The sequence below is a fragment of the Ranitomeya variabilis genome, chromosome 4 (genome assembly GCF_051348905.1).
Source record: "Ranitomeya variabilis isolate aRanVar5 chromosome 4, aRanVar5.hap1, whole genome shotgun sequence".
Taxonomy (NCBI): Eukaryota; Metazoa; Chordata; class Amphibia; order Anura; family Dendrobatidae; genus Ranitomeya; species Ranitomeya variabilis.
In genome coordinates this window covers 32,850,221-32,863,067 of record NC_135235.1, presented here as the reverse complement: position 1 = coordinate 32,863,067, position 12,847 = coordinate 32,850,221, and the positions used below count along the sequence as shown (strand labels likewise).

The 12,847-nt window shown below is 45.8% G+C and overlaps 1 protein-coding gene across 1 annotated transcript; it reads right to left on the bottom strand.

The window, feature by feature from the left end:
• Positions 1–2,415: 2,415 nt before the first annotated feature.
• EXOSC1 (exosome component 1) lies at positions 2,416–12,615 on the bottom strand. Its single transcript, XM_077258293.1, has 8 exons — positions 12,480–12,615; positions 9,988–10,103; positions 9,289–9,363; positions 8,693–8,781; positions 8,403–8,436; positions 6,336–6,386; positions 4,953–5,037; positions 2,416–4,271 (listed from the first exon to the last, which is right to left on the bottom strand). Exons 1-8 carry the CDS (start codon positions 12,505–12,507, stop codon positions 4,165–4,167), a joined length of 585 nt encoding a protein of 194 aa, XP_077114408.1. The 5' UTR covers positions 12,508–12,615; the 3' UTR covers positions 2,416–4,164.
• Between the last annotated feature and the right edge of the window lie 232 nt (positions 12,616–12,847).

The window sequence follows — 12,847 nt, the reverse complement described above, 5'->3', positions numbered from 1 at the left end:
GTAGACTCAGAGTGGGTTCAAAAATGGCACATACCCATAGTGGCGAATTTGCCACCCTCAAATTACTAACAGAGTGAATTATTTAACATTTCTAAAAAATTTTAAAAACATTTCCTTATAAAAATAAATATATGGAAAATACATCATAATATATAAAAAATAATAATCAATAAACGTGCACAGCTTTATGAAACATCTATTCTCTGTAATTTAAAAGCGTTTTAAAATATATCCAGAGGGCGCAAGAACATACTTCATATAAAAACAGAGACACTATAGAGCATAAAGCTCAATCTCCTGATTCAGTCCTTTAGGGGCCAAAGTGTCCAGTGTAAAAATCCATTTGGATTCAATGCGGGACATATTTTTAATACATGTCGCGACATTTTGTTGAAAGACATGGGGGTTCAATAAAGGGGTTTTCGTTTTATGGTATCCAAACGGTCCGAGAAAACCCGAGAGGAGGGGATTTTATTACACACACGCGGTGTGAAGTGGGGTTTTCTCTGTGTTTTTCTTTTTTTGTGTTTTTATCTGCGCTTTTTTAGTGCACATCTTTTATTAGGTTTATCAGGTTTATTAGGTTTTTTATTAGCAATTTTTCCGGTTTTAAATATTAATTTAATAAAGATTGAGTTTTATAAATATTATGTACTTTTTTGTTCATATATACATTTATTAGGGATACGGATGTGACCATTAGTTCCTGAGATACACAGGGTCTAGCAATAGAAAGTAGCATTTGCTTGCTTGTAACGGGCCAGGACAAGCAGATATCACATGGCGAAAGGTGTCATGTATTGTCAGGGTAGGAGGTTACAGCAGCGTGGGTGGATATATAAGGGACAGCAGCAGTGCGGGCGCCTTACCTTGAGAAAGAGGGACGCTGCCCTCGAACCCCTTCGGGTTGGCCCCTGCACACGTCCGTCAGGTACGGACAGGTGACGTCACCAGTTTCACCACGCCCCCCGCTCACCTCGCGACGCTGTCGGCGGCGCCATCGGCCGTGGCCCAACGCTGACACACGGCGGCGGAGTTTGTGATTTCGGGGGACTGAAACCTTAGGGAGGACGCTCCCATTGCTCTAAGCTTCCTGGTCTGTTAGACAGGACATCGCCAGACAAGCAACCACTTTGCATAGAGGACGTTACTTCATCGTGTAAGTGCCGTTCAGCACGGCAACCTTTATTATATCTATTGATTTGCTGTTAGTTCTATACACCCCACTAACTGGTTTGCCTGCTGTTCTGGGCACACGTGCCTAGCGCTGGGTGTTTTTCTAGTAACGTTTTTAATGTAACAAGTGTCTGTGTTAAATTTGGGGTCTCTAGCTATTAAATAAATCCCGGAAAAAATTGGCATGGGCTCCCGCGCAATTTTCTCCGCCAGAGTGGGAAAGTCAGTGACTGAGGGCAGATATTAATAGCCTGGGGAGGGACCATGGTTATAGGACCCCCCCTGGCTAAAAACATCTGCCCCCTGCCACCCCAGAAAAGGCACATCTGGAAGATGCGCCTATTCTGGCACATAGCCTCTCTCTTCCCACTCCGCTGTAGCGGTGGGATATGGGGTAATGAAGGGTTAATGTCACCTTGCTATTGCAAGGTGACATTAAGCCAGGTTAATAATGGAGAGGCGTCAATTATGACACCTATCCATTATTAATCCAATTGTATGAAATGGTTAATAAAACACACAATTTTACAAAGTATTTTAATGAAATAAAGACACATGGTGTTTTAATATTTCATTATACTCTTAATCCACCTGAAGACCCTTGTCACCTGAAATAAAGTTAAACAAAACAAACAACAATATCCCATACCTTCCGTCGTTCAGTCTTGTCCCACGCTGTAAATGCATCTGAAGGGGTTAAATCATTTTACACCCAGGATCTCTGCTAATGCAGCTGTGCTCCTGACTGTAAAACTTTGTGAATTAATGGAATGCAGGGGAATGTACTGTAGTTACCTTGAGTCGCGGTGATGCGCCCTCTGCTGGATGTCCTCATATGAACTCGAGCGTGGGAACTTTTCTGAAATACGGGTCCTCTCGATTATGTCGCAGGAGAAAAGCATCAGACCATTGGAATTGCAGCTGTCGATCCTTTTGCTCTCCCCAGATATAAGCTGCCGCCCTTGGAGGAGATCATGTAGAATCTGCCGGGGGCACATGCGGTGGTCCAGGTCGCTGTGAACATTTACAGGACTACATGATATAAAACAGATTAGGCGTCAGATCTCATAGTGATTCTTATGTTTATTCTGTGTGTGTCTGGGCCCATTATAGCCAGCAAACATGGCCGACGAGGCAGCATTATTCTATGGACCAGAATGTATTCAATGTCAATGCAGCTCCTGCGCCCACCCACAATGCGGACGAGCGCACGCACACATACTGAACCATCTTTAATTTGTGTCCTTGACCCATAAGTTTATTTAAAAGAGTAAAAAACCTTACGGAAGGTTTGTCAACCGCGTGACATTTGTTGATTACCATAGTAATAACCAAATTTGTATTTACTTATATAGAGCCAACATATTCCGCAGCACTTTACAGGTTGCACACATTATCATCACTGTCCCCATTGGGGCTCACAATCTAGATTCCCTATCAGTATGTCTTTGGAATGTGGGAAGAAACCGGAGAACCAGGAGGAAACCCACGCAAACACGGGGAGAACATACAAACTCCTTGCAGATGTTGTCCTTGGTGGGGTTGGAACCCAGGACCCTAGCGCTGCAAGGCTGCAGTGCTAACCACTGAGCCACCATACAGTGCCAACCACTGAGCCACCATACTGCAAATGACAGATTCTAATTCCTGGAGCAGTAAAAAAAAAGGGTGACCTAAAGAGCGAGCAGCACACAACTCACTACTTTACAAAACTTTGTGTTACCAAACTTTGGTGCATTATTTTACATGTTGTAGGTCCTTAAAGGGGTTGTCCAGTAAAAACACACTATAGTCTATCCACCCAATAGGCGATAAATTACACGGTGGTGGTGGTAAGACCACTGATCTTCAGAATGAGGAATGGTGATCACTGATGGGACACTTATATGGAGCAGGAGTACATGTGAGGTTGACGCTCCATTCATTCTCTATTGGGCGTGCACACTTACGCTCTACTCTAACTGGGATAAAAGAGTCCCCGTTCTGCTGATAAGTGCGGACCCCAGCAGTGAACAAGCTCTTTTCCTGCCCGAGTCTGTACAATGCATCTGTACTCTGCACCGACATGTCTTCTGCATCATGAGGAATCACGGGGATCTGAAAACCCTGATCTGCAGAGAATTTAAGGGGCCACAAAAGTTTAGTTGTACTTTTATCTCTACTAGGCTGCAATGAGCTCCCTCTAGAGGTGGCCGCCAGCAGTCCAAATGTTATAATTTGCCTCCATCTATACAGGTTTTGACTTATAATTCAGTGTCAGGGAATCGTCCGATTGTCTCCAAATTTATTCTGCAGCCAGACGACTCCCAACATCCAATCAATGTCATTAATATCAAGGAGTCCTGGGGGTGATGATCCGGCCCCCACAGAGCCCTGGTCTCACATGAAGAGGCAAGCCTCATACACAGAAGATCTGGGGACAATTCTCCAACATGTTTAGAACAACCTCCTTCCGAAATCCTTCAAAAAGAGAAGAGCGATCAGCAGATACTTATGTGATTTAGATTTCTCTTTTTTTCCCCATTCACTTTGCATTTTCTTAATTGATAAAAATTGGGTTTGTGCCTTTACCAAAATGTATCAAGGAAACTACTCAAAAGATGGTAAAAGAGCAAAAAACAAACAAAACAGACAAGTATGGCCTCTCAAACTCTGCTCCCCTTTGATTTTTTTGTGACAGGCAGAGTTCACATTGATCAGATGCTGGCAGCCACGTAACACAGTTGTGTGCAAGGAGACGACCTCTTTCTCGCCCGCTCTATAAAGTACAAAAGAAAACAAAGCTAAAAGACATAAAACAATTTAATGTGTCTAACAAAAGGTTTAAAAGCAGCGATGAAATGAACTTGGGAGGGGGAGGAAGTGTAAGAAAAATAAAAGTAAAAAAAGAAAAAAAAAAGTGAGCCTTGCTTCCTTAATGTAACCACATGGTGGTGAATATACTGTAACTGTCCAATCTGTGAGATACAAGCACGCAGCAGTACAGTGTTATGTCTGGAGAAACTCGGGCTGCACTCGGGCCACTTTCCGAGGCTCCTTCATGTGAGTCTTCGGGCACTGCATCTCACACCAGCTGATTGGCACCATGGTCGCCACTGGAAAAATAAGTAATTCACATTTTAAACAACTGGTCTTCTTTCACACACACTGTTTGTGCAGCTTGTAAACTGAATTTCAATTTTTTTTTTTATTTATTTTAATTTGCACATGTAATAATTTTTTATGTAGATAAGTCTATGAGAAAACATGTCTAAAATATGCTACAAGTGGAATTTAAAAGGTCGTCTACTTTTGGGGTCTTTTATCCCCCTCCTCATTTAAATGCAAATATTTCAGGATAAAGAAAAAAAAGATAAGATTTTTTTGCAACTTGGTTTTTATTAAAAATTCGGCATTGATTGGGGCTCAGGAGACAAAAAAAAAATGAATAATTAGAAACTCTCCATTGAGGATGAGCTCACTTATGGATCCTCAGTTAACTCATTCAGCAATAGTTAAAGAAATGCATTGTCTATAGAATGCAAAATTTTCAAAGAAACGCAATTACAAAAGTTATTTTTTATCCCCCCCAAAATCTGCATGTAAGAAAAAAAGAAAAAGTATTACCAAAAGGTGGACAATCCCTGCAGCACATGTTTCATGAGATCTTGGCTGCCTGCTTTCCTCCGCCAGGAAGGACATCCCGTACATGGGCAGGCAGGGTAAATACACGGCGTACGCTGGAGCACAGTGTTATATATTAGGCCATGTAATGCCCAGCACATATTTGCACTCACCGGCTTCGCTATGTGCCACCACCACTCCCAACTCATTCTCCGCCGTGGTCAGCAGATAATTGGACTGAGCGTCTCCTAATGATATCTGTGTGTGATGTAAGGAAGCTCTGGTAATTCCCGCTTTACAATAGTTACTGATTACCGGGGACCAACGCCTTTTTCATACTCATGCGAGTACCAAGGAGATGCTGGGAATTTACCGTATATACTCGAGTATAAGCAGAGATTTTCAGCCCAAATTTTTGGGCTGAAAGTGCTCCTCTCTGCTTATACTCGAGTCATGGTCGGCGGGTGAGGGGGAGAGGGGACTGTCGCATACTCACCTGCTCCCGGCGCTCCTAAAGCTGTCCCATGGTCTCCCGCGCTGCAGCTCTTCCTCTATTCAGCGGTCACGTGGTACCGCTTATTAAAGTAATGAGTAATGATTATAGACTCCACTCCCATAGGGGCAGAGCCGCATATTCATTACTGTAATGAGCGGTACCAGTGACCGCTTATTACAGGAAGAAGCTGCGGTACCATGAGACAGGCAGGGACAGCGTCAGGAGCAGGTGAGTATTTCATATTCACCTGTCCGCGTTCCATCCGCCGGGAGCCGCCTCGTCTTCCCGTCCTCTTGCTGTGACTGTGCAGGTCAGAGGGCGCGATGACGTATTAGTGTGTGCGCCGCCCTCTGCCTGAACAGTCAGTGCGGAGAGACGGGACGCTGAGGAGCAGCGACAAGAGGTGAGTATGTCATTTTTTTTTTTTTATTGCAGCAGCATTACATGTGGCACAATGCTGTATGGAGCCATAAAGAACTGCATGGAGCATTATATGGGGCGATAACTGCATGGAGCATTATATGGGGCATCTATGGGGCCATAACTGCATGGAGCATTATATTGGACCATAACTGCATGGAGCATTATATGGAGCATCTATGGGGCCATAAAGAACTGTATGGAGCATTATATGGGGCTCCTGATTCAATATGGATATTCAAAAACACTTAACCTACTGATGTCTCAATTAATTTTACTCTTATTGATATCTATTTTTATTTTTTAAATTTACCGGTAGCTGCTGCATTTTCCACCCTAGGCTTATACTCGAGTCAATAAGTTTTCCCAGTTTTTTGTTGCAAAATTAGGGGGGGGTCGGCTTATACTCGAGTATATAAGGTAATTATTATTTATTTATATAGCACCATTAATTCCATGGTACTGTACATAAGAAGGGGTTACATACAAAGTTATAGAAACTGTAAAGCGCTGCGAAATATGTTAGCGCTATATAAAAATAAAGATTATTATAGATATCGTTTACAGTAAACAAATTTACAATGACAGACTGGTACAGAGGGGAGGACCCTGTCCTTGCGGACTTCTATAACAAGGATACAACTCTTGCTACAACAATGTCTCCAGGACGAAAACTTTTGTACACTTCAACCTGCAAAAGAAAAGCAAATAATTAACAAAATATGGAAAGTCCTTCTCACCAGGTAACAAATTTATATTGTATGTGACCCGCAGCGCGTTCCTGCACATCTCACCGATACTCAATTCCTTCCCAAAATGGCAATTTCATTTTTCTACTTCCATTTTTATATTAACTTCTTGTAAGATACAACAGTTTTTCACTTTTATTTCTATAGTCCAATGAGTGTTTAATTTTTTTTTTTCCTTTTACATCACATTAATTTACCAAACAATGTAAAAAAAATAAATAAATCTATATATATATATTTTGTTTTTCCCAATCCAGTCTGATCGTCTTGCAGTGTATAGTGAAAATGACGTCCTCTTATGAAGCCCGGCCTCAGAATTAGGCCAGGGTCACACTTGCGATTCTCCCGCATCAAGTCCTGGCGCTGCCGCCAGCACTCGGGACCGGACCGTGTGGCTATATAGAAATATATGCAGCTGTACCCTCTGGTCCAAACTGCCGGCGGCAGTGCCGGGATTTGATGCTCGAGTTTCTCGCATTGAACTCGCAAGTGTGACCCTGGCCTTAGCTTCATAGGCAGACTAAGGCTGGTTTCACAATTGCGTTTTTGTCCGCTGCGTTTTAGCGCTAAAAAACGCATGCGTTTTTTACCGTGCGTTTTGACGCGTTTTCGGCAACGCATGCGTTTTTTGACGCGTGCGTTCATTTGCAGAAATGCAACATGTAGTAATTTCTAGCACCGTTTTTTTGCCGCAAAAAAAACGCATGCGTTAATTCGCGGCAAAAAAAAGCATTGCTGTCTATGTAAACGCATGCGTTTTTAAGCACATGCGTTTGCTTGCGTTAAAAACGCATGCGCTTTTATAAAAAAACACAAGAAAACACAAGAAAAAACAAGAAAACCCTAACCCTACCCCTAACAAGCCACCCCCCACCATCAAGGTGATAAAGGGATCCAAACCCTAACCCTACCCCTATATGACAGTCAATACTCTACGAGTTTATATTTTTAGTACTCTATAGCAATACCGTATATCTTGGGGTGTCCACATTGAACAAAGCTTTTTATTAGAAGAATGTCCTGGTCACCAGGTCAACATAATAGCCAATTCCTATGGATCCCTAGGGTTAGGGGTAGGGTTAGGGTTTGGATGCCTTTATCACCTTGATGGTTGGGGTTGGCTTGTCAGGGTTAGGGTTTGGATGCCTTTATCACCTTGATGGTGGGGGGTGGCTTGTCAGGGTTAGGGGTAGGGTTAGAGTTAGGGTTTGGATGCCTTTATCACCTTGATGGTGGGGGGTGGCTTGTCAGGGGTAGGGGTAGGGGTAGGGTTAGGATGCCTTTATCACCTTGATAGTGGGGGGTGGCTTGCCAGGGTTAGGGTTAGGGGTAGGGTTTGGATGCCTTTATCACCTTGATGGTGGGGGGTGGCTTGTCAGGGTTAGGATGCCTTTATCACCTTGATGGTGGGGGGGTGGCTTGTCAGGGTAAGGGTTAGGGGTAGGGTTTGGATGCCTTTATCACCTTGATGGTGGGGGGTGGCTTGTCAGGGTAAGGGTTAGGGTTTGGATGCCTTTATCACCTTGATGGTGGGGGGTGGCTTGCCAGGGTTAGGGTTAGGGGTAGGGTTTGGATGCCTTTATCACCTTGATGGTGGGGGGTGGCTTGTCAGGGTTAGGGTTTGGATGCCTTTATCACCTTGATGGTGGGGGGTGGCTTGTCAGGGTTAGGGTTAGGATCCCTAGGGTTACTAGGGATCCTAACCCTAGCTATTTCTGTTTATAGTGGGTTTTCTAGTTGATTTTGATGATTGGCAGCTGTCACACACTTCTCAGCATGCGTTTAAAAAACGCAAACGCTGGAAAAAATGCATGTAATCGCGGCAAAACGCCGCGTTTTTTTTCTGCATGGAAAAACGCATGCGTCTAAAAAACGCGGCGTTTTGCCGCGTTTACATGCGTTTTTTTCACCACATGCGTTTTTTTTAAACGGCTACGAAGATTAGATTTGTGCATTACCTTATCTTTCTCCGTTGCTCTGATGTCTTCTTTCCTACATAATAAAATAATAATAATATTACACATAAAGTATAAGATAGATAACAGAACACCACAGCCTTACACAATTGCTAGAACTGAACCATCTTGCATCCAAACCTCTTCATTTTGTGGACCCCCTAAGCACCAGGTAATATCATGAATTGTCATGTGCCCCCTTTGTGCCACACCAATTTTGCAACAAATGCAATCAATGGGGGTCTTGTAAGGCACCATGGGGATCCGGAAAACGACAGGCAAGTTTGTCTTACCTGATCGTCCCTCTAAATGTGTTCTTGAGCGCCGCCGCACCGATGTACATGATCTGGACTTTGGCAAACCTTGGATTAATACTCATCACCTGCAATTAAAAGCACAAAAACAATGAATGACCCGTCCCATACAGCAGGTTTCTAAAACATTTCAAGCCACCGTGCCCCCTAGTGACAAACTTCCAACTGTGTCCCCCTCCCCCCCAATAACACTCAAAGACAAATCCAGCACTGTGACAAAGCAACAGAAGGGGGCGCCATCTGCCCTCTGCTCAGTCTCTTCCTCCATCCAGCAATGCTGTTCACACTGGTGCAGGGACTCTGCTGTCTCCTGAGCCCCCACAAGCCGGGCTGTGGAGTCGGAGCCCGTTTTGGTGGAGTCGGAGTCATGGAAATTAAGGAGTCGGTGGTTAGGCTTACCGATTTCACAGCCCTGCCCACAAGTTCTCGGAACCAACGGAATGGGTCTGATGCTTGCTGGAGGCGCTCTGTCCTGACTCAAGGGGTGTGGGGGTCCACAACAATACGCCCTAAGAGCTACATGAACAGGGGTGGTCTTTATACACATGACATGGCAGAGAGGAAGAACTACTCACCTTACAAGTCACTATAGAGCCCACGTCAGGCAGAAGATGGGAGTCTGTGTCCCTCACTACGGAGACCACCGGCATCTGCACAAAGAGAACACACGTCAGGGACGTCACTGTGGGGGAAGGACGAGGTGCCAGTACTGGGGGCTCTGCACTTCTAGGAAATATTATTAGGATCACCAAAGTAAAACAAGTCTACATACAATGCCCCTTCCTAATATTCTGCATTGTATTATGGTCCCAGAGTGTAATCCCTACAGATCCCCTGCCGGTCACTCCAGTGTGGAGACCTGTACACACCGATAATCCATAATGACACCCCCAGGGCGAGGGCAACGCAGCGTCCTGAAGCCACACAGTTAAATGGCTGCTCATATGTGTCTTCAGGGGCGCACCGCTACCAGCCTTATGCCGTCCTGCGAGGGCGCTGCGTGCTGACAACCCGACCAACAGCATGGTAGACAAAGCTCCACAGCATCGGAACCGGACAGGGGCACCAGTGGCCGGGCTGAGAGAAGAACTTGTAACTGTATAGCAAAGCGTTTGCAAGGGTCGCTGTCCTTCCCAAGAAACTGGCCAGGCTACCGGCCACCTCTGATGGTTACCGGCCACCTCTGATAGCTACCGGCCACCTCTGCAGTCTAAGGCAGCGAATCACAATATAATTAAAAATCCCTCCCAAAACCAGGTGTGAATGCTCCTCACCAGGCCGTTGTCGCTCTTCTTCACCACATATCCGGACAGCGAGGAGAAGACGTAGCCGTGTTTGCAGTAAGTCCCGTAGCCGGGCGTACATTCCTCCAAGCTGCACAGACGCTCTCCTGGAAAACGAACACATATATGATCAGTACATGTGGATATAACGCCGCTGCCATACTGCTCTGCCGCGGATTATTACTACATTTTCCAAGACCAAAAGTTAGAATCTGGCAGGTCCAGCTTTTATTTATGCCAGAGCTCTCAGACGGCACACGCGCCACCCATGTACATCCAGAGCAGACGGCACAGGCGCCTCCCGCCACCTCCGTATATCAAGAGCAGACGGCAGAGGCGCCTCCCGCCACCTCCGTATATCCAGAGCAGACGGCACAGGCGCCACCCATGTACATCCAGAGCAGACGGCACAGGCGCCTCCCACCACCTCCGTATATCAAGAGCAGACGGCACAGGCGCCTCCCGCCACCTCCGTATATCCAGAGCAGACGGCACAGGCGCCACCCATGTACATTCAGAGCAGACGGCACAGGTGCCTCCCACCACCTCTGTATATCCAGAGCAGACGGCACAGGTGCCTCCCACCACCTCCGTATATCCAGAGCAGACGGCACAGGCACCTCCCGCCACCTTTGGATATCCAGAGCAGACGGCACACGCGCCTCCCGCCACCCATGTACATTCAGAGCGGACGGCACACGCGCCTCCCACCACCCATGTACATCCAGAACGGACGGCACACGCGCCTCCCGCCACCCATGTACATCCAGAGCAGACGGCACACGCTCCTCCCGCCACCCATGTACATCCAGAGCAGACGGCACACGCTCCTCCCGCCACCCATGTACATCCAGAGAAGGCGGCACAGGGGCCTCCCGCCACCCATGTACATCCAGAGCAGACGGCACACGCGCCTCCCGCCACCTTTGGATATCCAGAGCAGACGGCACACGCGCCACCCATGTACATCCAGAGCAGACGGCACATGCGCCTCCCACCACCTCCGTATATCCAGAGCAGATGGCACAGGGGCCTCCCGCCACCTCTCTACATCCAGAGTGGTGGTGATGCCTGCGCTCTCAGGATGGCATAATGCCACTGAAGCCTGTGACTGATGGCAGCGGTCATGAAATAGACACAGTGCATCACAGTATATTTCCCTAATGACGTGCAGTTCCAGTCACCTGAACACTGCAACCAATCACAGACTGCGGCGGTTCTGTGAAACCTGGACAGTATCAACCACTGCTTCTGTTATTGTATGATAGCCCACACCTAAGGAGGAAAAAGAAAAAAAAAGTGCAACACAGACAACCCGTTCCCGTCCAATTTCCTCCATTGTTTTTTTTGTTTTCTTTTTTGGGGGGGGGACATTTTTACAGCGCACATCATGCGGAAATAATAGTTCTTCTGATCAGTACGATTACAGATATATACACCGGTATATATTTTAGTCAGTATTTATAAGCCAAAACCAGGAGTGGAACAATCAGGGGAAAAGTATAATAGAAACATATGCACCACTTCTGCATTTATCACCCACTCCTGGTTTTGGCTATAGATACTGAACGTGTCTTTATACAGAATAAGGGTATGTGCACACGTAAGAATTTCTTGCAGAAAATTCCTGAAGAAAACCGGACATTTTCTGCAAGAAAACCGCATGCGTTTTTTTCCGGAGCTTTCCCAATGCATTATATAGTGGGAAAAACGTGAAAAAAACAAAATTAATGAACATGCTGCGTTTTTTTACCGCGATGCATTTTTTTTCGTGGAAAAAAAAACGCATCATGTGCCCAAAAATTGCAGAATGCATTCTAAATGATAGGATGCATGTGTTCTTTAATGCGTTTTTATAGCAAAAAAAAAAAACGTGAAAAAAACGCAACGTGTGCACACAGCCTTAGCCTGATCCGCGTCGCATTCGCCGACACTCATAACCCTTATGTTTCTGTGGCCAGAGCTGCGTCAGGACTTGTTGTGTTTTGCCCACGGGGCGCTCGTTATTATTGGTCCCCTTTTGGGCCAGATACGACGTTTTGACATGTTTTTATTGCATTATTTTGGTGGGAGCTGCACAAAAACAAACAAACCAACAATTCTTGGAGTAGATGATGTCTACGTCCACATAGTCCTGCAGAAACCCTGCCGCAGACCCCGGCACTCCACCCTATGGCAGTCACTGGGGTCGTTGGGTCCCGTTTCTGCGCAAAATCACGTTTCACCTAAATCTACGGCGTGTCTGCCCCCCTGTGAACAAATCCTAAGTGTTTAGTGTGCACATACTAAAACCAAGCTAAATATAACAGCGTGGAACTACAAGTCTCAGCAAGCAGCCAGCAATCTCCATACATTACACAGCTATATACTAAACAAGCACCATTTATCGGAAGGAGCCTTCTCTATAACCGGCCATGACGGTGCAGACAGCCAGTATCAGATGACTCCGCTCATTATCAGCTGTTTTCCTCTCCCGTACTCACCGGGGACACAACACCGAACCGGCGCCATTAGGACCACGTGAGATTTGACACGCAGGAGAAAGTCACGCTATGATTGGATGATGCAATATCACGTGGTGTATTAACATGCCTGCAGCCGATTGGACGTGACGTCTTGTGAAGCAGTCGAGCCAATCAACTGTGAGAGGTCTGCAGACGGGCGGCAGCCATATTTAGTGAGGGAAAGCTGCCCACAGATAGTTTCCAGAGTGTATTGTAACTTACTGTACAGGGAATATACATAATACAAAAAGAAAATGTTTGGTTGAAGAGGTGAGAGGATAATACATCAATGCAGTACGCTCAGTGGATTATTTACTGTATTTTTCACCAGTTTTAGCTTAACCGCT